At 45.4% G+C, this 26,552-nt stretch overlaps 7 protein-coding genes across 7 annotated transcripts; 3 read left to right on the top strand and 4 right to left on the bottom strand.

The window, feature by feature from the left end:
* The first annotated feature begins 6,953 nt into the window (after positions 1-6,953).
* On the top strand, positions 6,954-9,081 carry LOC6616629 (optomotor-blind protein). Its single transcript, XM_002040950.2, has 2 exons — positions 6,954-8,383; positions 8,494-9,081. Exons 1-2 carry the CDS (start codon positions 7,492-7,494, stop codon positions 9,000-9,002), a joined length of 1,401 nt encoding a protein of 466 aa, XP_002040986.1. The 5' UTR covers positions 6,954-7,491; the 3' UTR covers positions 9,003-9,081.
* LOC6616628 (vam6/Vps39-like protein) lies at positions 9,062-12,361 on the bottom strand. The gene is made up of 7 exons (XM_002040949.2): positions 12,200-12,361; positions 11,675-12,147; positions 11,364-11,613; positions 11,058-11,305; positions 10,119-11,002; positions 9,658-10,060; positions 9,062-9,598 (listed from the first exon to the last, which is right to left on the bottom strand). Exons 1-7 carry the CDS (start codon positions 12,267-12,269, stop codon positions 9,296-9,298), a joined length of 2,631 nt encoding a protein of 876 aa, XP_002040985.1. The 5' UTR covers positions 12,270-12,361; the 3' UTR covers positions 9,062-9,295.
* A 195-nt stretch (positions 12,362-12,556) lies between these two features.
* LOC6616626 (eukaryotic translation initiation factor 1A, X-chromosomal) lies at positions 12,557-20,101 on the top strand. The gene is made up of 3 exons (XM_002040947.2): positions 12,557-12,662; positions 12,773-13,047; positions 19,373-20,101. The coding sequence occupies exons 2-3, from the start codon at positions 12,844-12,846 to the stop codon at positions 19,613-19,615; spliced, it is 447 nt and encodes a 148-aa protein (XP_002040983.1). The 5' UTR covers positions 12,557-12,662; positions 12,773-12,843; the 3' UTR covers positions 19,616-20,101.
* Positions 15,723-17,284, bottom strand: LOC6616627 (lectizyme). Its single transcript, XM_002040948.2, has one exon. It carries the CDS (start codon positions 17,007-17,009, stop codon positions 16,005-16,007), a length of 1,005 nt encoding a protein of 334 aa, XP_002040984.1. The 5' UTR covers positions 17,010-17,284; the 3' UTR covers positions 15,723-16,004.
* Positions 20,102-20,448: 347 nt separating the features above from the next.
* Positions 20,449-21,317, bottom strand: LOC6616625. The gene is made up of 2 exons (XM_002040946.2): positions 21,117-21,317; positions 20,449-21,057 (listed from the first exon to the last, which is right to left on the bottom strand). The coding sequence occupies exons 1-2, from the start codon at positions 21,154-21,156 to the stop codon at positions 20,771-20,773; spliced, it is 327 nt and encodes a 108-aa protein (XP_002040982.1). The 5' UTR covers positions 21,157-21,317; the 3' UTR covers positions 20,449-20,770.
* A 70-nt stretch (positions 21,318-21,387) lies between these two features.
* On the top strand, positions 21,388-24,321 carry LOC6616624 (WD repeat-containing protein 3). Its single transcript, XM_032721120.1, has 2 exons — positions 21,388-21,593; positions 21,652-24,321. The coding sequence occupies exons 1-2, from the start codon at positions 21,436-21,438 to the stop codon at positions 24,260-24,262; spliced, it is 2,769 nt and encodes a 922-aa protein (XP_032577011.1). The 5' UTR covers positions 21,388-21,435; the 3' UTR covers positions 24,263-24,321.
* LOC6616621 (stabilizer of axonemal microtubules 1) lies at positions 24,314-26,459 on the bottom strand. The gene is made up of 3 exons (XM_002040943.2): positions 25,302-26,459; positions 24,777-25,239; positions 24,314-24,716 (listed from the first exon to the last, which is right to left on the bottom strand). Exons 1-3 carry the CDS (start codon positions 26,265-26,267, stop codon positions 24,661-24,663), a joined length of 1,485 nt encoding a protein of 494 aa, XP_002040979.1. The 5' UTR covers positions 26,268-26,459; the 3' UTR covers positions 24,314-24,660.
* Between the last annotated feature and the right edge of the window lie 93 nt (positions 26,460-26,552).

The raw sequence follows: 26,552 nt of genomic DNA, 5'->3' as shown, positions 1-26,552 counted from the left end.
TTCGCATAATGATGGTAATTTGTTGGTTTCGGCAAAAGAGCAAACGGCATCCTTGGAATTTCAATTAATTTCCATAATTTCCAACGCTTTATGAGCGAGCCAGCGAACCCCCAAATACGCCAGCGGAACAGAAAGAGACGGCGATTGAGATGAGCGAGCGCGAGTTTTCCCCCACGATGGGGATGATTTTTCCTTCGCTGGAGTTTGTCCTTTGTGTGAAGTCGGTTTTCCCGGCTATTCAGTTAATGCCAAGAAGGTGGTTCTGCCAACAGATCAGAATCAGGCCAAAAGTTCTGAATTGCTGCGGAATTACCTATTTAAATTCGAATAAAATATTGCGGTCAAAGTCAGTTATCATTTGGTTCTTATTTGTGTAATTTCTTATTTCTCCCAGAAGCACACATTTTTAAGTTATATGTTTTATCAAGCCCTAGTTTTCAAAACTCAATTAGAAATATTTCAAAACTGAACATATTGAGCTTTTTACCATTTTGCAAATCTTTTAACGAGTCAAAAATCCTGAAATACCTTCAACTAACTTACAAACCAATGTTGTTAAGGAAAAATATAAAGGCTAAGCGAATGCAAACTCAAAAATGAAATAGTTTCTGATAGAAATTTTTGGTTCCTGGTTATGGATTTTGATGAAAAATGCTCATTTCAACTTACCTCTCTATATTTAATATATATTTCTTACATATTGGTTATAGTGTTATCTTAAATATATTTCTATATTTAATATATATTTCTTACATAATAGTTATAGTGTTAGCTTATATACTAGTATTGCCTGTCCTGTACTATATAATCTTCGTTTAATATAATGTAACCTATTGTTCATTAGCCTTGTTTTGCAAATCAGAATACAATAGTATGTTCAATTTGACAACATAACTGAAAACTGCAAGAGCACGATTTAATCTCCTATTTGCCAGAAATCTGCTTCAGTGCAAGGATTTTAATTAAAATCTATCAACCCGTCTTCCGCTTAACGCAACAATATGCAATTAAAAACGCAGTTATTAGTGCTGCTGCGAACATAACCAAATAAATTTCCAATTAGAACATTGAAAAGCGTAACCGTAAAATGTGTTTAGGTTTTACATTATTTTTGCGCAACAGCGAAATGGAATCAAAAAATGAAAATTAATTTTTGGCGGAGCTCAAAGCGCACGAAATGGGTCCGAAAATATTTTTGTTTCGAGTGGCTCGCCATCAGCGCATCTGAGTGGCAGTAGTTTGGCCAAAAATCCAAACGGGACCAAAACTCATTTTGAATATGGCCAACAGCGGGTTGTGCGCACACACTCAAGTGGCAGCGTGGCAAAGTGGCAATGTGGCAGCAAATGCGGCGGAAGAGCCACCGGAATAGCCGGATTTAATTAAAATCGCAAAATGGCCGCCCTTTCACCTGATTTGCTCGCCGTTTGTTGTCCAATTTTGAGGGCAATCGAAAAATTTCTAATTTGCCGCTCATTATAAGTTTTGATTTTGTAATTAGTTTTTGAATGGGCTTTGATTTAGCGCATTGAGAGGTCTCTAAAAATTCAATAGCCATAAAGTTGAACAGGGCATCGCATGAAGAATCTGGCGATTCGAGGCCGTAAAAAAAAGAGATTAACATTTCGTATATTTCCACCCATAAAAGGAATGCGATGCAAATACATAGATCAAAAAGAAATGGATGTGGGGGAAGGGAATGCGGAAAAAATACACGAACAAATAAAATCAAGGAAAATCAACATTATAAACAACATTATTAAAAACATGCCGCAAATGTTTTGCTCCTCTCGCATTTTTGAGTCCATTTTGTTGTGAGCCAGTGGCCAAGAAAAAAGGGGGCAGCCCGAACAAAAGGGGCGCCTCCGATGGGCAAGGAGCAAAAGGGGCTGGCTGGCTCAACCTCATGATGATGTTCTGCCCGGCAAATGAATGCTGCCATTCGAGAGTGAAGCCGAGTCAAGGCAGAGGGCTAATAAAATTAAGCCCTGCCAGGAGATACAGCAAAGCAGGATGCGAAGGATGTGGGCAGCAGAGGATTAAGTTGGTGGAGCAGCTTAGGCACTTTGTTCCTGTCAAGTTGTGTGTGTATATGGGGCTGTGTGGGGCGCCTGTGCCACAACGCCGTGCGGCTCTATAGGAATAAAAATATTTCATTAAATGGGAAAGGATAGCAGAAAACGCGGACAAAGCACAGAAAGTGTTCTTTACGGCTCATTTAAAGAATGGTAAAATAAAATATATGTTCGGATATAATTGATATAAGTTCATAATTGAATGAATATATATACTTTTTTCATAACAGAATGTTTCTAAGTATTAATGAAAGCTTTCTGAAATTTGTCGAATTATAATAATTTATTTAATGTAAGTATTAAAGTAACTAAAATTACGTTAAAGTCATTGAAAGACAATGTTCCCTGAAGAGTAATACGTCTGTATGATGTACAAATTGGTAATCCTGTATATCATGAACAGAAAAGCTAAGCTCTAAGCCTTACCTATTCTGTCTTTTCAGTCGTATCCTTTTAATTTCGTTTCCATTTAATTCCCTAAGTAATATTAATATTTTTACAACATTATTATAACTCATACGCAGTGTTGCCCATCAATTCTACGGTCTGATGGAACCGAAAAGTAGGCAACCCTGTGCTTCTAGCCAGCCCCGCGTTTCAGCCCTGTGCGAGGACTAACGGTAATTTTATGTGCCCGTTTGCCGACCCATCTCCCTTTTCCGTCATCCCTATTGCCCCTCTTCCTATTTCCTGGCACTTTCACCGTAATAATTCATAATGAAAAAAGTTTTCCTACCGCTTGTTTGTGTTTTATTTATTAGATTACATTATAATGTTTGTGTGCAGGAGGGGTTTTTATTAAATAAAAATAAATAAATGTTATGGTTATGGCAACGCTCCTTGGCCCTCTCTTGTGGCCCCCTCTTCTCCCTTCTACCGAAACGGGACATCATCATCATTACGCCTCTCATCTCATTTTATCTCTCGTCCGCAGGGCATCAACAACAAAAGCAACAACGAGAACGACGACGACGAAGTTTATCAAAAGGCCAAAAGCACAACAACAATGGCGTCGGTGGCAGAGACCCCCACTTACCCACACCTGTTTCAACTCTCTTTCCTGCCATTTAAGAGCATGCGCAGTGCACATTAGTGTTTGTGTGTTTGTTTTATGGCGCAATGTGTTGTTCTTGTTGTTTGCACGTCGAAAAAATATTAAAATTGTGGTAAATAAATGGAAAATAAAATATGTGGGTATATAAAAAGTATTTATATATGTATGTAAGCATATGTGTTTCCTGTTAGTTAAAACTGATTTTCCGCTCTCTCTCTCTCTCCTTCTGGCCCACTCTCTTTCGCTCTGCTGCGGCCGCCATTGCTAAATGCCGACGCCTGCGTCGACGTCAGCGTCGGCGCCAAGTGGCTGGCCAATTCTTGTGGGTACATTAGCACTAATGATGATTGAAACGACAAACGTGACGCCGAAGCACCCGAAAGGATCCTCTCCATCCCCAGGTCGTTGCCAAGCTCCACATCCCAATTCCACCTCTCCGTTTGCCATTTTTGGCTGCACATTCCTGGCTCTGATTTTAGAATTTGTTCTTCTCTGGTTTTTTGAAAGATGAGGCGAAAGTTGGACATTAAGGGAACAAGGCAATTTGTAACAATTTGGTCTCTATTTTCTTTAAATACCGTAAGCTTGGTCAATTTACCTAAATTAAATCGTTTTTAATGTTATGACGATTGCAACTGCACAGAAAGCTTGGTGATTCTTGGAGTGAAAAATTTTTTTACTTTTACTTAATTTTATGTACCTAAATTTAATGTTTCTTCATAGCTAACGGCTTACTTTTGTTTAATTTTTTCGTGTGTAAACTCGCCATTTGCTTTGTTCTTTTTTGGCATTTTCCTTTTCTGCCCGCTCCACATGCTCTTGCATTGATTTACTTTGATGGGCCGCTAATTGGGGCCTCCTTCGTCTTTCCATTTCCGTTTCCGCCAGTTCCGCTGGCTCGTAATGATCGTTGGCATTCTGGGTAGTTTATCAAACGGTAAATTGAAGACCCGTATTGGCAGGCGAAGGGGTGGAGCCAAGGGGGCGGCTAATTGGGGTTGCGTTTGGGTTTGAACTGGGGCTGTAGATAGTTCGTATTGCAAACTTAGTTTGGGGATTTTGGCCAAGAACAATCCCAAGAGTTAATTCTACTAAAATCTGCCAAAATGGACCATAAAATGAAATTGACAAAGTTTCTTTAACGATAAGTTTTAAACTTAAATACTAAATCTAAAGAAAGACACCTGTTAGCTAGGTAAAAGCACACTATTCTGGTGCGCTTCGTCACTACGTGAACTACCGTCCAAGGTATTTCGTCTCTAAATTGCACTTCGACCTTGAATTTAGTTAATTATCATTATAATAATATTGATTTACACCTCATGTTGTATACAGTGAAAAACTAACTAAATTAAGATTTTAAAAAAATGTTTAAAGTTCGTTTTGTCGATTTTACCTGTCCAAATTTAGATGGTCATACTTATGATGTATCTACGATGTAATTTCGTAGCTTATTGCTTCATTAATTATGTCTATACCCACATAGCCCTGCCACAGTGGCTTTTCCACCTATTCACAAAATATTATTAATCCAGCGTCGCCATATTATTTTCCGGCTGCTTAGGTACCGCCCATTTGCCATGAGCAAGGGAGACGGTACCAGTGAGCCAATTATCCATTTATATCATAATTTCAATAACTTTTCATACACTCGCCCAGGAAACGGAAACGGGGATTTACCAATGGGTGTGGGCAGGGTTGCTCTGATAGGTGGGTGGCTCGGGTGGCTGGTGGTGGATTGCTCCCTTTGGTGGGTGATTCCTTTTTATGTAACTGCCTGGTGGTTGCTCCTGAATAATGACGATGACTATCAACGATGATTATGATGACGATGATGATGATGAGGCTTCGGTTGACGATGTTTTTATGCCTTAGTTACATCTCATCTCCTTCTTCCCTTCGATGGCCTCTTTCAGTGGCTCAGATCTAAGCTGAGTGCAGAGTTGTCAACTGTAGCAAAACAAAGTCATTGGCGAAAGTCTAAAAAAAATATTTTGAACGTTTTGCTGTCTTGAAGATATTAGTTTCAAAAGACAAAACTTAAATCTTTATCCTTTAGATGTAATGTAGCAATGTGTTTTAAAATATCATAATTAGGAATGTATAATAGCGAGTGTACACTTTAATCATTCAAATGCTTAGGAACATAATACATTTAAACTAAATTAAGTTACATATAATTCAAACAAATTTAATTATAAAAAGTAGGTATGTTCTTAATTTTGTCAAAGGCCAAGATACTCATTTAATTATTCAAAACAATTTTTCATCTAAATTTAATACTTTCTAGTTAGCACAAAAAATTAAATTTAATCATGAAAACGAACAAAGTTCAAAGCACTTAATTACTAGTTAATGAATACTATTAGTAAAAGTTGTGACAACCCTGGTTGAGAGCAAAAAACGCAAAAGGAAAAGCGGCTAGAAAAATCACAACGGCAACTCACGCACACGCACAAAAAGAATCACTCACCCGCACACAGACACAAACAAGCGCACAGCAGCAAGCAGAAAGCAGCGCTGCTAGCTTCGCTGCCGGCGTTCGCTGCCGATAATGTAAAAATTTTGCGGCCACGAACTTTTAGTCCAGTTCAGTTTGCAACACGTTCGCGTTCGCATGTGTTTCCGGCAGTAAAACTTCCGCTCGGTTTTCTCTTCGATTTCCGTTACTGCCGTTGGGCGCAGAATTGTAGGCAACACTTTTTGCAGTGCCGTCGGAAAAGCTAATTTTTCGTATTTAAAACTGTGTTCGTGAAAATAATAGTGAAAGTCCTGAAAACTGATTAGCTCACTCTTGGATTAACTTTTCAGTTCATTACAACTGCAATTAAAATCAATGTAATTGGAACTCCATTGGTTTATAAGGTTTGTAACTATTAACTAATCTATGAAGATTTTTGTCCCAAATTGAGTTCCGTCGGCTTTTTAATGCAAGATTACTAAAAAAGATTTCTGATTCAGAAATCCTATCAGAGCTAAGTTTGTAAACATTTCAATGCGCATTTTACGAGGTGTTAGCAATTATGTATAATTTATTATGCCCAATATTTAAAAATGCATTCAAAGTTTAAAGCTTAGTAACGGTTTCTCTAAAGATTTATCATTTACCATTTACCATAACAATATAATAAAATAAATGTCTACACTTTGTACAAGTTTTCATAACCAAATCATATATAGGAAAGCCGAGATGATAGCTTAAACTTGATTTTATGTGCAATTATGCCTTTAACAAGTTTCTTATCGATATTAATTTGTTGTTTGCAAATTAAACAAAGACTTATCAACAAAAATTAAGTGATTAAAAAGATACGAAATAGGACAACATACTAGCTTTTCTCCCAGGATCAGAGCTTCACAATTAATGTAGCTAGAAATTCCCAGCCGGAATGTGTGCGAAATCCACTTGTTACACCCAATTGGCATTCTCCTAATGAAGCTCATTTGGCCCGCACACGACATTAGCCTCGCATGTTTAGTCAAATCAGCTTAAATGCAGCTTGAGACATTCGCATATTTGGCCTAAAGCACAAACAATGGGCGACAACAGTGCTGAGGACTTGGGATGGTGCTTCACCTGGGAGAGCAACTACATCTGCCACAATGGAGCAGCAACTGTGACAACGTCTCAATTAGGCTATCACATTGCCACAAAACGATTCAGGTTTGACTCACCTGGGCAAACGCAATGCGTGCGAGCGAGAGGAGTTGCTATTAAGAAAATTATACACTTAAAAAAATTATTTTACATTAGATGATTTTATAAAATGGTAGCCTTTGTGATGAAAGCCAGAAATAATATTCAAAAAGGAAAAAGGGTCCGTTTTAACATAAACTAACTTATTTGGAAAAGTTACATAAAAGTTAAAATATTAAAGATCTTTAATAAGGAAATTTACTTGTTATAATTAAAAATTTTCTTCCTTTTTTAATATTTATCTAATTTGATAGTCACATGTAAACGATTCATTCATGCACCATTGAGATTGCGATTGTTAATCTTAAATACTGTTGTTTCTATTTATATTAAGTTAGTGGACACTTCAGTTCCAAAATTGTCATTGTGTAGGGAAAGTCATCAAAGGTCCGTCCCAACTAGTTGTAGTTCCATTGTCCCATCTCCCACCACTGAGCTGAGCTGGCCAAGCACTTCATGGTAGAGCAACTTCTTCAGCCAGGGATCACATTTCACTTAATTGTGGATTTAATCGGGGAGTCGTTGACACCTGGCAGCCACAGAAGCTTCACAGCAGAGCAACAATTAAACAGAGGCATTTCTCCCATTTGCAGAGCGACCGAGAATCCCGGAGGCCAGCGGCAGAAGGCGGACGACAACTCGGAGACAGTGGCAAATACCTAAGCATGCTGCAGAATCCTTCGAAATATCACGCAAATCCCTTGTCGCACTTCCTGGCATTGCATAACACACAAGCCAGTGGCGGCGGCAGCGGCGGGGGATCTTCGGTCGCCGGACTTGGAGGCTTGGGTGGGGGCATCCATGCACATGGTCAACCGCATCATGCGGCGCTGGCAGCGGCTGCAGCAGCGACGGTCGCCGTCTCGGCGGGTCAGAGTTCATACCAAATGGAGCACCAGCAGCAGCAGCATCATCAGTTGCAGCAGCAGCAGCAGCAACATCATCATCAGCTGCACACCCACCACCAGGATGGCCACCACCCACACCCACCGACACCCACCACCGGCAACAACAACAGCAGTAGCAGCAGCAACAGCAGCCACAACAGTAACAGCAACCACCGGGAACAGTTGGCGGCGGCGGCAGCCACTGCGACGTCGCACGCGCAGCTCATCGAGGCGGCAGCGGCGCATTCCTCCCTCGACGTGGGCAAGTCCTTCACCATCGCCGCCATTTTGGGCCTGCAGAGCCAGCGCAAGGACTACAACAATGCCATCAATCTCTCCCTGCACGACAACAACAACATCATCGACGACGACAACAACAAGTGCTACACGAGCAACGCCAACAACAATAACAACAACGGCAGCAGCAACAGTGGCAACAACAACAGCAGCCAGAGTGTAAACAACTTCAATTGTGATAGTGTCGCCGGCAATGGACGTTACCTGCACGGTGGACACCAGCATCCGCATCCGCACCAGGCGGGATTTGCAGCGGTTGCCGCCGCCGTCGGAGCAGCTCCCTCCGCCCTGCAGAGCCTGCAGCAGCTCCATCAGCAACACCACGCCCAGCAGCAGGCCACCCTGAGCTTTCAGCGGGAGAAACTCAAGTCGGGTAAGCAGGTGTTTCAGTCATTGAGAGATTTGATCATAAGTGGGTATTAAGTAAACATAGTGTCTGCATTTCTAATACCTCCATTTGACCAATATTTTGTGATTCCGTAGATTCCCACAAGAAGAGCGCACTGAAGAACAAGCGCGTGCGGACAATCTTCACGCCGGAACAATTGGAGTGCCTGGAGGCGGAGTTCGAGCGCCAGCAGTACATGGTCGGCCCGGAGCGGCTCTACTTGGCACACACCCTAAAGTTGACGGAGGCTCAGGTGAAGGTGTGGTTCCAGAACAGGCGGATCAAGTGGCGCAAGCACCACTTGGAACTGACACAACAGCGGCTGGCATTGATAAGGCAAACTCAACTGCCAGGCACGTCGATATTGGGCAATCAAGTTACCGTGTCGGCCAATGCGGCCCATTCTGCGTCCACGGAACGCACAAACGGATGCAGTGCAGCCTCGCCCAGCCTGCAGGAGGAGGACAACGAGGACAGCAAGCACTCGCTGTCGCTTTCGGGCGCACTACCGCCGTTGAGTCGAGCGCAGTCCGAGTCGGATCTGTCCATCTGCAACGATTCCCTCGATGGCGACAGCCTCATGGACGGCAGCGAGGAGGCCTAAAAACCACGCCAGTGCAAAGCAAGTTTCCTGTAAATATAGTCAAATAAATATGTACAATATCGGTTTTCTTTACTTCTGCTGGTCTTTAATTGTTGATGATTACTTGTACGATGATTGTTACAATCAATCATTGTAAACTATATTATATAAGCTAATCTGATTGCAGAATCCTTCTACATCCATTACCTACGAGTACTGTAAAAGCAAATTTCGTACAAGAACAGAATAATACAGACATTTACACTCAATTCGCACTTTATACTTCGATCAGTTATCACATTGGAGTATTTCACTTATTGCTGAGCAGCCGCCCTGGCGATCCGATCGTGGCAGGATAGGTGCACGATGTGCCCATTTGGATAGCGCACGAAGGCGGACTGGGTTTGAAAGCGCTTCTTGCACTCGGAACACACACTAGACTCGTTCAACTCGAAGCTAATGTTTCGCTGCTCCTCCAAAGCATTCTCCAGGCGCGTAGACTCCGCCTCCAGGAAGCCGCACATCATCTGCATCTCGTGCTTGTCGGCCATCATTTTACGTATTGATTTCTCCAAGTATTTCTCCAGCTGGGGCATGGGCATGTCATCGGGAAGGTGCTGCAAAATCCAAAATGGTTGACAAATATTTCTAATAATTCATGCAATGCATTTTTCACCTCGAAGATCTCGAATGGATCGATTTTGGTGGCATGGTTGTTGAGTATTTCCAGGGCCACCTCTCGATTCACTTGCGAGAAATCGGGATGCAAGGGCACACCATCATAGGGCGGTTGAGTTGGTGGTATAAGTATGCACTTAATGAGCGTGTGAAATATGTGCTTGTCCTCTTTGTAATGGGCTTCCGCGTAGGCTGTTGCCTTGGCTACATCTCCGAGAACATGAATATAGATGGACAGGACGTTGTCGTGCTTTTTGAGCCTGCCCAGGATTAGGGCACGTTCCTCCAAAAGCATATTGGTTGGAAATTCCTCTAGGAGGCGGTCCGGCGAATAGTCGCTGGACTCCTCCAACATCTTGTAGAGCTTGGCTCGCATCGGAATGAGTTCGGGAACTTCCTCTCTAGAAAACAGGTGAGTATAACTAAGCATTTTGAAACAGTACAATGACAAACTCTCACCCCTTTTCCTGCTGAGCAAGAAGCCGTTGCACCTTTTCGCGATACTGCTTGAGGAGCACATTGTGGAGCAGGGTGTTGTTGTCCTTCCACTCAGTGATTACGTGCTCCAAATAGGGAATGACAAGTGATTTGTGCTTGCTAATCAAAAAGTCAAGAACTTTGGCCCGCGGCAGGGATTCCACTTCAATAAGTTCGTCGGTGAAAATGGTCAGACCTTCCTCGGGATTATCGTTTAAGACCCAGTCAGCGAACTCAAAGATCAGCGGCAGATGATCACCACCCAGCTCCTGAAGGTAGCGTATGGTACGCTTGCGACCCTGCAGAACAGATCCTTCCATGTTCGCCTGCTCTCGAAGCAGTTTAAGCGCCTCCTTGTGCTTGCCCTTCATCTGGTAGAGGATGATAAGTTCGGAGATCTTGTTGTGCTTCTTCAACGTCTTTTCCGACTCCTCTAAGTGGCACTGGTTTAGGCGTAGCAGTGGTGCCACCAGTGAGTCGTTTGTCTGCAGGTAACACTTCAGCAACGTAGTATCGATGATTTCCAGCAGGGACTTTGAACTACTTTTGGTATCGCGCAGCTTGACCACCTCCCGCTGTCGGGCCCATGCCAGATACTCGATCAGTGCCAAGTAGGCGTTCTCCAGGTCGCCATCCTCAAGCGCCGGAGCACTGGCCGTAGGCACGGTGACATCTTCGGTGCCGGGCTTTGGCTCTGGCACCAAGTTTGGGAACAGTCTTATCACATCGTAGGGATCTATGGCCGCCTTTTCAAACTCCTTCATGGCCGCCGAGAACTCCTTATTGGTAAACAGCTCTTTCGCATAGAGCATGTGTATCTGACGAATGGTTTGGGCTCGGTCCGCGGCAGGTTCATCGGAGATTTGCTGAAAATAAAGCTGGTTGTAGTCATCGTATTTTGATTTCGGTTTTCGGACCCACCGTCAGCTCAATAGCCAGTTGGAATTTCTTTTGCTGTAGCAACTGCTGCCGCTGGATAGGGATTTCCACCATTCGAATGCACCAAAGCTCGGAGGTGGCGGCGGCGAAGATGGTTCCCTTGTCGGCGTGGACCAGGAATTTCGTCTTCTGTAGCTCGGGAATGGTCTGGACCAGGGTGTCCTTGCCCACTAGGCTGCGCACCTCGATGGCGTTGTTGACACGACCCACAGCGAATGGCTCATCCCACACTGTAATGAATAAAATTAGATTTATAACTTGGCTTGAAGTGAATTGTAAGTATCGTACCCAGATCTAAAAGCGGACTTGACCAGAGCAGAGGAGTTAGGGAACTATTGCTGTCTATGGCAGCCGGACGTACATCTGTGGCGTTATTGATTCCATCCGACTCTTTGTACTGACTGGGATCTACTACGACGAGGTAGTTGTCCTTGGAGATGCCCAACATATTATTCCGGATAAGGCATATGCAGGGATCTCTGCTGATACTAGAGGAGGTAAGGAAGAGGTCGTGCTTCTTTGGTGCTTTTCCTGATATCTAGAAATGGATAAGCAGGGCTTAAGAATACAAACTACAGCGACTTTAAAGCATTTCTCACATCGTAGACCACATATTCGTCTTTAAAGCCTACGCAGACAGCATGGCCCACCCAGCACAGTGTCCTGGGCACATCGCTGAGCTCGATGCTCAATTCCAGGGAATTCAGCTTGTCCTCCTTCCAAAAGAAGAACACAAGACGCCGTCGGATGGCGCAGCAAACCCGAATGACGGTGGCCACACGTCCGGTGGTGGACTTCGGCGTGTCCACATCCATGGTGAACAGGGTGCATCCCTTGGTGTCGGGCGCACTGTGCATGAAGGCGAAGTTGCTCTCAATCCGTCGAGTGTCGCACACATGCACCTGTAAGTCGGTGAGCACGAAGAGAAGGTTCTCCGAAGCAATCACCTCCATTTGGGTGATCGGTTTCCGGCTGAAGTTCTTGTTGAACATCCGCATGTCCACGCCCGTCTCCTCGTCCACAGAGTACATGATCAGCTGTCCGCTGCGGGTGCCCAAGATGACATGGTTGCCTGAAACAATGCGTCCGGTGAGTAATAGCTGTGCACAGGAGATTCCACTCACCATATGCCGCAATTGACTCGATCTGCACGCCCTGTTTCAGGATCGAGTGAACACTGTAGGCCTGGTGCATCTTGGCCAAGTGGAGAAACTTCGGTTTCCTCCGCCTAAATTTATTTTCCTAAAAAAGCTTATAAACAAACCAGCTGGGAGTACCGCTAATGATAATAGATATCGATATCTTGAGCGGTAGTAAATCGATTTCTTCCTCTTATGGTGATAGCGAAATACCTAAAATATACAACGTAGAAAATACAATTTGTACATGTTATAATTTAAGATTTAATTGCTTATGTCTAAAAATTAAGCAATATTTTTAAATTACGATACATTAAACGAATGCTGCCAGACTCTGCATTGCAGTCGATAGCACCAGTTCGATATACTGGTTCAGCGCGGAACCGCCCACCTCTAGTCCTTTTCACTTTAGCGAGGCGAAATTGTCACATTTACATTTGACAAAATTGTAAGTTTTCCAACAACTCTGTCGCTTGATTTCGGGTTGTATGTGTTCATTGCATTACTACCCGCCCAGTGAAGTCGTTGAGTAACAGTTTTACCTCGTTCCCGCTCCAGAGTCGCCAACAAGCCCGCAGACAGCAACAACATCAAGAGTAGCTGCACAGCAACAACAGCAAACAGTCAAGATGCCCAAGAATAAAGGTAAAGGAGGCAAGAATCGTCGTCGTGGTAAGAACGAGAACGAGTTCGAGAAGCGTGAGCTGATCTTCAAGGAGGACCAGCAGGAGTACGCGCAGGTGACCAAGATGCTGGGCAACGGTCGTCTGGAGGCAATGTGCTTTGATGGCGTCAAACGTCTGTGTCACATTCGGGGGAAACTTCGCAAGAAGGTGAGTGCTGCCCCTACTCCGCTCTTTGTTTCGCCCGTGCTCTCTTCGCTTGCGTTGAGTGGGTGCCCCTCTCTTAGGTGGCGCTCTTAAGCCATTTTGGCATTGATTGCCCGCGTATGCTACGTACATATTTACGTTATTGTTTTCGCTAAAATGCTGGCTGTTTTTGTGATTTTGGGGGATTTTGTATTACCCTGCTAACTTTCGACCTTTCTATATCTAATTTTCATCTCTCTTTGTTTGCAATTCTCTTTTACTGCTCCATTATTGAGTGGGTGTCATCGTCCTTGTGCGAATGCATTAACAAAAGAGCAGTGGGCGCTGTGGGCGGGGCGGCTGATTAATTATACGCAAGTGCCTATGCACTGATGTCTGTAGATGAAAGCAAAGCAAAAGCCATGCAAATACAGGGTGATCACAAATACTTGATTCTTTCAAAAAATTCGATTTTAATTGAAAAATGGCAGTATTAATTTAAAATAAATCCTATTCTGTCAATTTTATTTTACTGTCTATTTACAATCATATGAAATTTTGTTTTATTGATACAATAGAAGTATGAATCTAAGCTAGTGAAAAATTTTTGCAATGCCAATTTTTTCAATGGAAGATTTTTCTTGGTAGTACACCCTTGGATTTGTAAACTATAGCCTCTGCATTTGAATTAGCTATTCAATTACCTGTTTGCAACTGGGAATGCAGCTTTATAGCACCAATTTGGGTGGTCAGACTGCATTCCAGGAAATACCAATGGTAGTTCCTCCTTATCACCTACCTGAGTTAGCCCTGGTCGTGGTCGCGGTCGTCCATATAGAGATTAGATCGTTTCTTCAGAAGGGAATGAACACATGTCAAATTTTGGATGGTGCTTCACGCCGCAGGAGACGGACGTCATAAATAAGATTCCAAATCCAAATCGACTGCGTCAAGATTCCCCGCGTAATTAGTGACGTCTTCGATTTCTAGTAGGTGTCAAGCAAAATGTACAATACCAGAAGTGGACTACAATCGGAGCGAACAAATCAGACGTGAAGTTATAAACAAAACTACGCAACCAAAATGATTCTCAGACTTTTGAAAATCATGTCTTACGTTAATTGCCAAACATGGGCACTGTAAATGCAAATATACAGATCGAAATCGAAGTTCACTAGCTAGCGATGTTTCTTCAAATGAAATTCCAATGAATTCCAGGCATTAGATCTTGAACTTTTTATCTTTATAAGCGCCATAAATTAGAACAGAACCTATCAGATTATTCCACATAGATTAACAAAGTAAATCACCTGCTGCAACACTGCACCTATTTAATTCAGCACCTTTTTGGCATTTTACAAAACTGGACATTTTAGATTCAGTTGAAAGAATTTCAAAGATTCATAGCACGTGCTGTGCCATAAAATTAACCCCATGCAACATCCTGACTTGGCAATATTGTTCTTTGACCGCATTTGGTCAAGGAGTTTGGGGCATTTATCTAATCTTTTGTTAAAAGTCGTGTCCGAGGTGCCGAAAAATTATAATTTGCAAGCAAGTGCGACGCTTGTTTTATGTTTTTTTAGTTTGCGCCTTGATCTCCATAAATGGATTTATAATCTCACCTAATCTTGAAGTGATATGTTATGTAATTGCCGTAAAGTAGGGGATTCGTTTGGTTTTTTTGTGATTATATTTTTGAACCTATGTACATACATATATGCTTTTCATTACAACAGAGATTTTGTCATTACTAATTTGGCAAATAAAGTTGACGCACTTTAATTGCAAAAAAACCCAGCGATTATAAATAATCCTTCACACAAATAACCAAGTAATTAATTTTCTTTATTTCTTATCTATTTTATTGAAAATGCCCTATAATTGATCTGATAGCACCATAACATTTGAATACCGTGTGGTTGGTTTGTGGTGTGCTTCACAATTTGTAGGCCATCTGTCAAGTTGAATATTTATATATATTGATAATTCCTGGAAATTGGAAGTGCGGAATTACAGCTGGACGCCACCCAATTACTCAGTTCCTGGGGCTCAAAGTGCAGCAGTGGGGCGACTCAAGGTTCAACGAGCTCTCGCTCTCAGATGTCTAGACCCAAAAACAAGGGCAATCATTTTCGCACAGGCTGTCCCGAAAGTCTGTCAATCATCCAGCAGTCAGCCGATGGTGGCAATTTAGCGGTTTCTACGGGCTCCCAGCTAATCTAGTGACACTGATCCCAATCTGACAGTCGTAACATGCTCCCGATGCCCCGTTTAATTTGGCCAGACGCTGCTCGGGAGCATGACTAATGCGTGGAAAGGCGCCAGGTGAATTGTGCTTTCGTACCCCAACAACTCCGCTTGCTCCCCGCCCAGCAACAGAATGGGATTATATCGCGAATTCTTATCTGGCCGGCTGCCCGCTTATTTCACAATCTCTTTCGACTGGGCCAAATTTGAAGCAGCTCTGGTGGCTCAGTACGCACTTTTCTAATTCAATCTGCGCAATTCCAAACTTAATTCCAAACTAAAGATCCGGTGTGCGATCTATTTTGGTTCTTGTTTGTTGAGCTAATTTGGTGAGGAAAGCAAGATAGTTATCTTACGCAATAACTGGCGAGTAAAATAGGTCACATTTATTCTATTTTAACTCATCCCATTTGGCTAGATTAGCTAAAAATAAGAAGACAGTTGAGATCTTTGTTCTATTTAAAGTATTCACAATTTTATTCATGTTTTTGTTTGTGGTAGCTTAGTCTAAGTCTTAAATTACTAGATTCGGGGCAGTATATAATTCTATATTTGTTCATCTTATTTGCCTAGTGAGATTGTCTAGAGAATCTGCAATTTTCTTTGGGTTTTCAATCTTTTGTGTTTTTTTTTTGTATATTTCGTTTTTCGATATCTTCACATTCGAGCGCTAATTTGTGGGCGATTCTTCCTTAGTTGTATAGTATCTTTCCGATGATCATTACATGATCTTACATGATCTGGGTGGCCGTGCTGATGACCTGATTGATCCACTCCGTGAAGGCGGAGACGCGGACAAAGACCGAGGGTGCGTTCTTCTGGCCGCAAGGCATCTTGCCCCAGGACACAATGCCGATGACGATGTTGGCCTGCTCGAAGTGCTCCTCGCAGCACTGCTGGATCAGCGGTCCGCCGGAGTCGGCGGTGCAGATGCTAACGCCTCCTGTCAGCGGGCCAGTGCACAGATTGGTCTCGTGCAGCTGGAGTCCGGAGCGGGCGAGGATCTGTTCGCAGAGCTCCATGTCCAGAATGGGCATGTTGGCCTCCTGCAGGCGGTGCGGGTAGTTGGGCACTGCAGTCATCGAGACATTGCCCCAGCCGTACAGAGTTCCATAGCCCTCCGGCTGAGCATCCTGCTCCGGCAGCGTTGCTGGTTGGACATAGGTGTCAAAGGCCAGGGGCTCCTTGGTGTAGATTAGCGCGATGTCGTAGGGATTCACTCCGCCGAGATAGAGCTCGTGGCGCACGTAGTAGTCGATGTGTCGCATTTGAATGTTGCTCGCCTCGCCCTTCTGATCGTGGATGTCGTGGCTGCCCGCCACAATGACCGAGTTCTCCACCGCCTGCGGTGAGCTGAGGCAGTGGGCCGCCGTCAGGATCCAGTGCTCGTTGATGATGGTGCCGGCACAGTAGTGGACCAGTCCCTGATCGGGTGTCATCATCTGGATGCTGACCACGTACGGCGCCGAATGGGGAGTCGCCTCCCGCTTGGCCAGGAACTTTTTCGTCCAGTGCGTTTGTCGCGGTGCTTCCAGAGTGCTAATCCGGTTCTCCAGCAGCCCGTAGGCCGCCAAATTCATGGCCATGGTGTGGGCTGCTCCCGCAGAGCTGCCACCGCCGCATTTGCGCACGGTGGGCAGCTGGATGGAGCCGGAGGATGCAGAGCTTAGTACCACCATAATACTGGCTATGGTGGACAGCAGCACCGAGTAGATGCATCGGTAGGATAAGAGCATGATGTCCTCGCTCTGGTTGCACGCGCCGCACGAATTCGTCGAGTAGTAGTAAGTAATTTTGACGGTTTTTGGGGGTCTTGGTTGTGGAAGCGCGACTCGTTTGGGTATTCGATGTCGCGACTGCTTTAGCTTTTCGCCCTTGTTCTGGCGTATCGATAGCACTTCACTTGTATTCCGTTTCGCTTTGGCATGGAATTCACTTTATTCGGCCCGATTTTGCCGTGTTCTTTTTGTTCAGTTGTCTCTTGCTTGCTGCCGATTTTGGATTTGCCCGTCGCCAGCGAGTGTGGGCTGTATTTATAGGGAGAGCCGCTCTGGAGAGAGTCTTCCTTGCCAAATTGTAATTGGTGGCTCCTTATCGCTAAGAAAGCGCGAGCGAGTCTTGCCCCCCATATATGGTTCGCTATCAGTGACGAGTTGAGATAGCAGAGTGCGAGTGCCAATGGTATGTCTAAGGTGCTGCGGGGATCGGGCTTGTCTTGCCCAGGAATGCCCTACGTGGAGGAGTCCCAATCTACACATTGCTATGTAAAACTAGTGTGTACTTGGCACCTGGAAGAGCAGAGCTCTCTAAATGTTTCAATTTCAATCGAAGTAATTGTGAAGTGGTTCATATTTATAACAATAACTAAGTAATATAAGTTAGCTTAATTTCCAGTGTATTTATTTATGACACATAGTATTATCCCGAATTAATGGTTATACTCATGAATGTATTTTCGCTGATTTTATTGATGGGAGTTTTGTTAAATGGAAAGCTCACAATGAATCGAAGTTAATTAGTGTTTAGCTAATATTGAGTTTAAAGAAAACTTACTATGTGGAGTAGCCAAACATAGTACTTTTCGCAAACTGGATTGGCTACGCAATCTGGAGTTCAATGATGTCTATGTCTATATATAGGGTATAGGGTATCGAGACCTGCTGCCTCGAATGCCATTCCACTGACGGATCGCACATACTCGCTAACTTACTCATTGGCGGCACACTGCCGTGCAATCAGTGGAGGAGTCGGGTGCTTCCCGGCCAGCTGTTTTCTGGGATCGCGAATGGGCCCATCCAAAAAGAAGGGGTACGCTTATCTGCTGGAAATCGTAATAGGGCAATTTCGATTCAATTTAGTCACGATTCTTCGCATTTGGCATGATCTATCGTGTTGGTTTCCCGCTGGTCGGATAGATAACCGGATGGAACTGCGGCGCGTTGCCATCAATTCGGTTTTAATGGATGATAAATACTCCAAAGTTCGCAGAGGGTCCGAAACACTTGTTTATTTCCAGCACGCATACGTAATGTGGGAATTATGCGACAGTGGCTTCGATTCCGTTTAATTAATTATAAAGCCCACCACAGGTATCATCGCTTATCGAACTTTACGTGGTCAACGGGTTTCTTCATATACATATGTGTCATCTAAGCATGGCACTGGAATTTATATTGCACCCACTTGGACGTAGAGCCAGTGACAGGAAGTGGTTTTGGGAAGTGAATTTATTTTATGAATGGGCTTTGAATCACTCGACGAGTGCAACTTGCCCTAGGTCGTTGACTCTGCCGTTTGAGTAAGTTACTATTATGGGGGGGTTTTTCTCATTGCCACCCTAGCATGCCCTGCATTTGCACTTCCTACTTCGCCAATCATGTCTTGACGTCACTGGGTGATAGATATCACGATCTGTTGTCAGGCCTCCTGCGTACTCGCATCCGATTAGGTAAATGCTTGCTCAAGAGGCTTGCCATTTATATACATTCTTATCGCTCCAGTACCAAAACTGGGTTTACTCGCGATTGGATTTGAGATATCTCAATGTGTCTTATCTCGTCAGTAGCGAATTCCTCCGTTTTCCATGGAATTAGCCAGTGCCTGTTATGCGATCCATTCAGTTTGCCCATCTATCTCGTCTATGTGACTTCTTACTCGTTTTCGAGGGTCTTTTGGCCGGCTAGTCGCTTATAATCTTAGTTTATCAATGTTTGATGCTTTGTTTTGAGTGCTGATTGGGATCCACGAGGAATTAATTACTTCCCAGCTCACGTGAGTTCGTCTGCTTGCGAAATTGAGCCCAAAAAATGCCAATGGTCACTCTCAATATAGAACATTCTTACCAATTATAGAACTTTCCTGTTTACTCAGTTAGCATGGCGATTCGTTGCGCCCATTTGTGAAATTCCCGGAATGGAGTCGCTCTGCGCCATTGATCAGTTATCTTTTATCTATTACACGGAATACAAGCTGCAAAATTGAGTTTGCCTTTTCCCACAGCATTACTCACAACGCAAAAGAAACAAAGAGTCGTGGCCTTTCCCAAAAAAAAAACGTGCAGATAACAATGTTTATTTACGGATTCCCTTGGTACTTTCAGGTGTGGATTAACCAGGGCGACATCATATTGGTGGGCTTGCGTGACTACCAGGACTCGAAGGCTGATGTGATCCTCAAGTACACACCGGACGAGGCCAGGAACCTGAAGACGTATGGCGAGTTCCCCGAGTCGGTGCGCATCAACGAGACAGTCACATTCGTGGAGGATGGCTTCGACGAGGACATCGAGTTCGGCGATGAGATCAGCTCCGAGGACGACGCCGATTCCGTGGACAACATCTGATTAACAAGAAACAAAGTGGCGCCGGGTGGGACGACGACGATGGCGGGAGCGTCTGGAACGTCCGTCTCGGCCGCAGCACCAGCAGAAGCGGAGTCAGTTCGAGAATAGTAGGAATTTAACCAATTGTAAAAAGCAGAAAGCCGGTAGCCCCGAGTCCTGTTCGAAGTCAAAGCCACCATCCAATCCAATCCAATCCCAACAAATTATCCGGCATCCACAAAGCGGCGCAGCGGCAGTTAAATTGCGAAAACGAACCTATAGTATCATTTCATTTGTAGCCATTTTAATGTTCAATCCACTCTGAAATTGTTTTATGCCGAAAATCCAAGTGCGTTCCAAAATTAAAACGGTTTGATTTATGGCCGCCTTAAACAACCAATTATTAAATACAAATAGTAGAACTGTTACACTGTGCAACAAATCGAACATTGCGAAACATAAACTAATAATATTTGAATTAAAAATGAAAAAACAAAGAAAAACAAACGGATATTAGTTATTATTTATCTACCAACAAATCTATCGAACTAAATGAAAAAGTAAAAAAAATAAATAAAAAACAAAAAATATATTAATGAAATCTACAACTCATAAACATAAAATAGGAGTTTAGCGAACACTAATATTTAAGGCAACGGGATATATATGATAATAATAATAATGATCAAAACAGGCAGAGATGTGAGTGTAGCTAGCGAGTAAGCAAAATCAAATCCATGAGTTTTCGCCAGATTTATCTGCGCCCCATCCCCCCAAGTGTTCCTTTTCAGCATTTTGTGTCATCTCTTTTGTATGTTTTTATTATACACCTGCGTTATATTTTGATGGTTTTCCATATAGCAATATCCAAATCATTTTCCAAACGCCCCTTTTGTTTTTTGCTGTCCATGCATTCAGTTTTCCCTGTTCAGTTTAGTTGTAGTCTAATTCGAACCAAACAAAAACAATGGATGTGTAAAAAGTAAAGAGACTATTGATTTTTGTAATGAGTTGAACTCCAATAAATGGCGTTGATTAACCCGAATGCAAAACAGCACACGTTCCAAGGCTTTTTCACTTCTTGATAGTAAAATTCATGCTACAATTTATTATTAAATGCAGAAACTCGTACATATTTGTGTGGGAGCAGAAAACCGCCATCGAAAATGGGATCGTTTACAGCTCCTCGTGGCGCGATGGGAACTTCTTCAGTATGGCATGGTAGAGATTGTAGAAGGCGTACACCGAAACCGTGATGATCACCAGCAGAGCTCCGCCGAACGCGATGCTCAGGAAGTTTCCATCGATGATGCCCGCCGAGCGGTGGCGCTTGGTGGAGAATATCTCCTCCGTGGTCGCCGGGTTATTTTGCTGCTGGGACGTCCGCTCGGCCATCAGCCGCTTCATGGTGCTCAGCCGCTCCCGCAGAACTTCCACGGACTCTGTGTCCAGGTCTGAGGTTCCTGGGAGCGGTTTTGTTTACTTTCTGTTTTAATTAAAATGAATATAATTGTCTCCATACCTGTCGACTGGGATGCGGAAGCACTGGGATAGTTAGACATGTTTGGATCTCTGTTTTATCGTATTTGTGCAAGAACTGCAGCTTGATTTGGCCAAAAACAGATTTATCTCAAAAGTTTTGGGGTGGGTTTGTTAGATTTTCGAGTTTTAAAAGCGCAGGCGCGTAACGGAAATCGTGCGGCGTTGCCACACAATCGCGCTGCCAACTGCTTTGATTTGCGAAGAACAAATCGATAGCAACGGCTGTCAATCGATTGGGATCCATCTCCAAACACGTGAAACGCGATTTTTGATTTACCTTATGTGTTTTGATTGCTGCAATGGGTTTAACTAAACAATATTTGGCCTACCGGGCTATAGACAGCTTTAATATCATCACCTCCGGCCGCGCCAATGTTAACTTTGCTGTTGTGGACAAGACGGAGGGTCGATATGTGGCTGCTCCAGCTGCAGAAAATGTGATCGTGTGGGATTTGCGGTGGGCTTTTAAAAGTTCTCCTTTACTTAGTAAATTTACTATAAATTATATTCCACAGAATGGGCGATCGCAAGCTGACGCTGCGCCGCGAAAAGTTCGAGGTCACCTCCCTGAGGGTCTCGCCGGATCACCTGCACATTGCCGTTGGCTATGCGGATGGCATGGTGCAGATCTTCGATCTCAGCTCGGACAGGTACTACGAGCCCATCTGTACGCTGGCACTGCACAAGAACGCTGTGAGCATCCTGCGGTACGATTTGCAGGGCATGCGTCTGGTGAGCGGAGGCCTGGACACCGAATTGGTGGTCGTCGATGTGGTGGAGCAGGCGGGAAGAGCTCGGTTGAGTGGCCACAATGCCGCCATCACAGACGCCCATTTCCTGCAACGTCTGGTGGACGAGAGCATAGTGGTGAGCTGTTCGAAGGACACGCAGATCAAGTTCTGGAACCTGGAGACGCAGTTCTGCTTCAAGACCATCGTGGATAACCGCACCGAAGTCTGGGCACTGGCCTTTATTGGGAATCTAATGGTTGCTGGGGCCGGCGAAAGCGGCATGAATGTCTACCGCCTGAGAAAGCACGACGGTGCCATCACTGAAACTCTGGAATCTGCAGTTGAAGGCCTGTCTATTGATGACGAGGACACCATCAGCCCCATTAGCGTGAGCAACTGCGGCACCATTCAGCGCGCTGGAAAGGGTCGCACCGTCAACCTGGTGACCGATCCCAGTGAACGCGTGATTAGCTGCCACGGCACTAATGATCTAATCGAGAATTTCTACATCTGCACACCGGAAGAGGTGAAGAAACGCCTGGCTAAGCGTCTAAAGAAGGAGAAAAAGGTCGCCGAGGATGAGGGATCAGAGGAAGCAAAGCTGTCCACGGAACAGTCGCTGAGCGATGAAATCAAGCGACTGGAAAGCATTCGTGCCAAGCAAAAGATCAAGTCCATTGATGTGGTTTTGGGTCAGAACCAGGAACTGCGTGTCCTTGTTAGTTTGGCCAACAACAGCCTGTCCTTGTACTCGTTGGAGGCGTCTATCAAAACGCGTAAAGCAACCGATCCCAGCGCGAAACTTCTAAGGTCACTTACTCGTCTGGGCCACCAGTCTGAAGTGCGATCCGTGTGCTTCAGCAACGATTCCCTGGCCATTGGTTCCGGAGCTGGAGAATCCTTTAAATTCTGGGATAGAGATGCCATGCAGTGCCTGCGTACTGTGCCAACGGACTACATCCTCTGTTCGAAGTTTGTTCCCGGCGATCGATACGTCCTTCTGGGCATGAAGAGTGGCAAATTGCTCATTGTGGACGTGGCAGCGGCTGATATAGTGGAGGAGATTCCGGCTCACGAAGGCGAACTCTGGTCCATTGCCTTACTGCCCGATCAAAAGGGTTGCGTAACCGGCAGCGGCGATACCACGGTTAAGATCTGGACATTCGAGCTGATCGATGCCGGCGAGGGTGATGCCCAAACCAAAGTGCTGTCCCTGCTGCACAAAAACACACTGAAGCTGGAGGAGACCGTGCTCTGTTTGGCCGTTAGTCCGGACATGAAGTACCTGGCTGTGGGATTACTGGACGCTACCGTTAAGGTTTTCTTCCTGGACACCTTCAAGTTCTACCTATCACTGTACGGCCACAAGTTACCTGTGATCTGCCTGGACATCTCCTACGACTCCAATCTCATTGTAACAGGATCAGCAGATCGTAACGTAAAAGTTTGGGGCTTAAACTTCGGAGACTGTCATCGTTCCATTTTTGCACACGACGATTCGGTAATGAGTGTACAGTTCATACCCCGGACGCACATGTTCTTTACGTGTGGAAAGGATGGAAAGGTGAAGCAGTGGGATGGCGATAACTTCGAGAAGATTCTTACCTTACCTGGACACATAGGCGAAGCGTATTGTCTGTCCGTTTCTCCGAATGGCCGGTATTTGGTCACCTGCGGATCAGATCGAACTCTTAGAATGTACGAGCGAACAGAAGAGACTATTGTGTTGAAGGATGTGCAGGAGGAGGAGCGAGAGCAAATGGAGAATGAGCAACTGGCCACGGGCGAGGACAACACAGTTCCCTTACTTCCGGGTCTGAAGATGCCGTCACGCAAAACAGTGGGTTCCGAGCAGTCTGCTGAATCGATACTCGAATGCCTGGAGATATCCAAACAGTTCGAGCTCGAGGCGGAGGACAAACCCGAGTTACATCCCCTGATGCAGGCTCTGCAGGTTAAGAATCCCGAAGACTTCCTGGTCAGCACCCTGATGAGGATACGTGCGTCCGATCTGGAGGAGGCACTTCTCCTACTTCCCTTCTCCACTGTGTGCGAAGTCCTCGAACGTCTGCCCACTCTGCTTACCCAGCGACCCGATCAACTGGAGCTGCTTTGCCGCGTCACCATCTTCCTGTTCAAGGTGCACATGAAGCCCATCTCGGCGGCTAAGAACATGAAGCCGCTGCTCGTCAAGCTGCTCTCGATGCTCAAGCGGGACGTTGGCCAGCTGCGCGATGTCTTGGGATGGAACCTGCACGGTCTGGCCCTGCTGCAAACGGAAGTGGAGCAGCGCGATGGTGTCCAGCTCTTCAGGGAGGCCACACAGACCCGCAAGAAGCGGGATAAGAAGCGGCGAGAAGCCAGCAAGCGGAGGCTGCAGATTCAAATGGTTTGAGACGCAATACCCTAGACTTAGTTGTATAAATCCAATTAAACCGATTAGTTATTCTGTGATTTACTGGATTTCTATATTTCTGTAAACAGAGCTTAATTTGACAATTAGGAATACTCCATAATCCGTAAGCCATGTATTGGATCACTGGCAATTTTCTGTATATGCATATGAGATTGACAAAATGTGATAAAAGCGATGGTGCAGCGATGCAAAAGGATAGCGCCGCTCGATTAATGGAGGCAGTTCGCAACGCGAACTCTTTGACAAGCATTTACAACAGAATACAACATATCTCTTTAGAGGACGTGGACTGAAAGATTTAGCTTGAACATAAAACGTAGAACTCGCGATGAGCTTGAGAGAAGGATTCTTCAGAGCAATCATAATGTATTTCCAGGCTAACAAATGCCGGCTTTCGGGAAGGGGCCATCGCTAGCGCCAGTTCCACAAGGACCTGTTTGGGATTCCGAATTTATTTTATAAATGCTAGGAAGGAAATCTGGTTATAACCTACCTCCACAGCGCTGGAATGCGCCCGGCGGTCCGTAGCTAAGTTTCTGGATAGTACACTTCTCAATGGGTCCGGTTGGCCGGCAGTAGGATGTGTACCTGGCCCACGGCAGTGGCTCCTTGGGCGGCACACAGTTCGGCAAGTAGCTGAGTTTGTATGTGGTGCACTTTTCCATGGGTCCCTCGTTCCGACAGAATCCCTGTCGTGGTCGGACGGACTCGGCGCGTGGGAAACAGGTGACGTCCACCGGCATGTACGACAACTTGTTCACCGTGCAGCGCTCCATGGCTCCAGTGGGCCGGCAGAAGGCCGTTCTCGGCATGATCGGAGCCCGCCTCACGTGCGGCTTGGCCACAAAATCGTGTTTCTGAGTGGTCATCGCATACATGGGCCCGTCGAATCGCAGACCATTCTCCATCGGGCGAATCGGAGGTGTGCGCTCCGTGCAGTTTGGTTGATAGGACAGCTAAGGAGGGGCAGATATACACGTTAATACGTACCGAGTCTGACGTGAGTTGGAAGACCTACCTTTTGAATGGTGCACCTTTCCAGCGGTCCTGACGGCCGGCAGAATGTGTCCCTGGGCAGGACGGGCGCCGGTTTGGTCCTAGAGGCATCCACGGGCATGTAGCTGAGCTTGTACACCGTGCTGCCGGAACCGGCGTCGTTGCCACAAAAACGCAAGGTGGTAAGCGGCGTCACCGGAGCCGTACGTGCCTCATTGCAGTTGGGCATGTAGCTCAGGTTGTAGGTGGTGCAAACATTGGAGTAGCGCGGCGGCACACATCGTATTTTGTCGGCCCAGGGCGTGGGCTCCTTGGCCGGCAAGCAGACCGGCATGTAGGACAGCTTCTGGATGGTGCAGCGCTCCATGGGTCCTGCCGGCTTGCAGTAGTGCGATCCCTGGACCATGGCCTTCGGAGGCGGATTCTGGCACACATCGATAGGCATGTAGCTCAGCTTCTGGATGGTACAACGCTCCATCGGCGCATTCGACGTGCAGATCGCCACACGCGGCTTAATGGGATCCCGCTTCACGATACCCTTGGGCACGTAGTCGTGCTTCTGCGAGGTCATCGCATAGATGGGTCCCTCGAAGCGCAGGCCGCTCTCCATGGGAACGATGGGTGGCGTCCGCTTCACCGGACAGGGTGGCATGTAGGAAAGCTTCTGTATGGTGCACTTTTCTAGCGGCGCCGTCGATGCTCGGATCTGGGAGCACGGCATTACGGGCCGCGCCCTAATGTTGTCGCCACAATTAGCATAGAACGATCGGCGATAGATGGTGTCCGTGTCCAGCGGCGCTGTGGAGCGCATGAAGTGCGACTTGGGCAGGATGGGCATGGTGCGCGGCGGCTGCTGGTAGCAGCATCCTGCATAGTCGCCGCAGTCGCATGGCGGACATGTTGAACCCGGCGGACAGGGCGAGAAATCCGTGGGCGCCTGGCAGGGATCGCAGGCATTTTGGCAATACGTGTTGCAGTCACCGGACATGGCTGATTAATTATGGGACAATAACCTCCAGAAACTTGAAATCAAACAAACCGACACGGAGATGTGGAGCTGACGAAAACTGGAAAATTGTCAATGGAAATAATTTTGTTTGCTCGGAGCTGGGAGAAACGATTGAGTAGACTTGACACTTCCGAAACGACTGAAGAATAATTTTGCTAAGACACTAGACAACGAAAAGTTTCCCGATGTGTTCCACGTATGCTGAGATGTTCGAATGGAATCGAGTGTGGAAATGGAACACCACATTGAAATGTAACACATAGG

This window comes from Drosophila sechellia, chromosome 3R (genome assembly GCF_004382195.2).
Source record: "Drosophila sechellia strain sech25 chromosome 3R, ASM438219v1, whole genome shotgun sequence".
Taxonomy (NCBI): domain Eukaryota; kingdom Metazoa; phylum Arthropoda; class Insecta; order Diptera; family Drosophilidae; genus Drosophila; species Drosophila sechellia.
The sequence above is the reverse complement of the archived record's forward strand: the minus strand, read 5'-3'. Positions and strand labels throughout refer to the sequence as shown.

Coding starts and splice junctions, on each gene's coding strand:
- LOC6616624 (XM_032721120.1), top strand. CDS start 21,436: ATGGGTTTAACTAAACAATATTTGGCCTACCGGGCTATAGACAGCTTT. Junction 21,594..21,651: donor GTGATCGTGTGGGATTTGCG/GTGGGCTTTTAA, acceptor TATATTCCACAG/AATGGGCGATCGCAAGCTGA.
- LOC6616628 (XM_002040949.2), bottom strand. CDS start 12,269: ATGCACCAGGCCTACAGTGTTCACTCGATCCTGAAACAGGGCGTGCAG. Junction 11,003..11,057: donor AACTGGCTATTGAGCTGACG/GTGGGTCCGAAA, acceptor CTTTATTTTCAG/CAAATCTCCGATGAACCTGC. Junction 10,061..10,118: donor CTTGCTCAGCAGGAAAAGGG/GTGAGAGTTTGT, acceptor CCTGTTTTCTAG/AGAGGAAGTTCCCGAACTCA.
- LOC6616626 (XM_002040947.2), top strand. CDS start 12,844: ATGCCCAAGAATAAAGGTAAAGGAGGCAAGAATCGTCGTCGTGGTAAG. Junction 13,048..19,372: donor GGGGGAAACTTCGCAAGAAG/GTGAGTGCTGCC, acceptor TGGTACTTTCAG/GTGTGGATTAACCAGGGCGA.
- LOC6616627 (XM_002040948.2), bottom strand. CDS start 17,009: ATGCTCTTATCCTACCGATGCATCTACTCGGTGCTGCTGTCCACCATA.
- LOC6616625 (XM_002040946.2), bottom strand. CDS start 21,156: ATGTCTAACTATCCCAGTGCTTCCGCATCCCAGTCGACAG. Junction 21,058..21,116: donor TTCCGCATCCCAGTCGACAG/GTATGGAGACAA, acceptor AACCGCTCCCAG/GAACCTCAGACCTGGACACA.
- LOC6616629 (XM_002040950.2), top strand. CDS start 7,492: ATGCTGCAGAATCCTTCGAAATATCACGCAAATCCCTTGTCGCACTTC. Junction 8,384..8,493: donor GCGGGAGAAACTCAAGTCGG/GTAAGCAGGTGT, acceptor GTGATTCCGTAG/ATTCCCACAAGAAGAGCGCA.
- LOC6616621 (XM_002040943.2), bottom strand. CDS start 26,267: ATGTCCGGTGACTGCAACACGTATTGCCAAAATGCCTGCGATCCCTGC. Junction 25,240..25,301: donor AAAGGTGCACCATTCAAAAG/GTAGGTCTTCCA, acceptor GCCCCTCCTTAG/CTGTCCTATCAACCAAACTG. Junction 24,717..24,776: donor CGCATTCCAGCGCTGTGGAG/GTAGGTTATAAC, acceptor AATCCCAAACAG/GTCCTTGTGGAACTGGCGCT.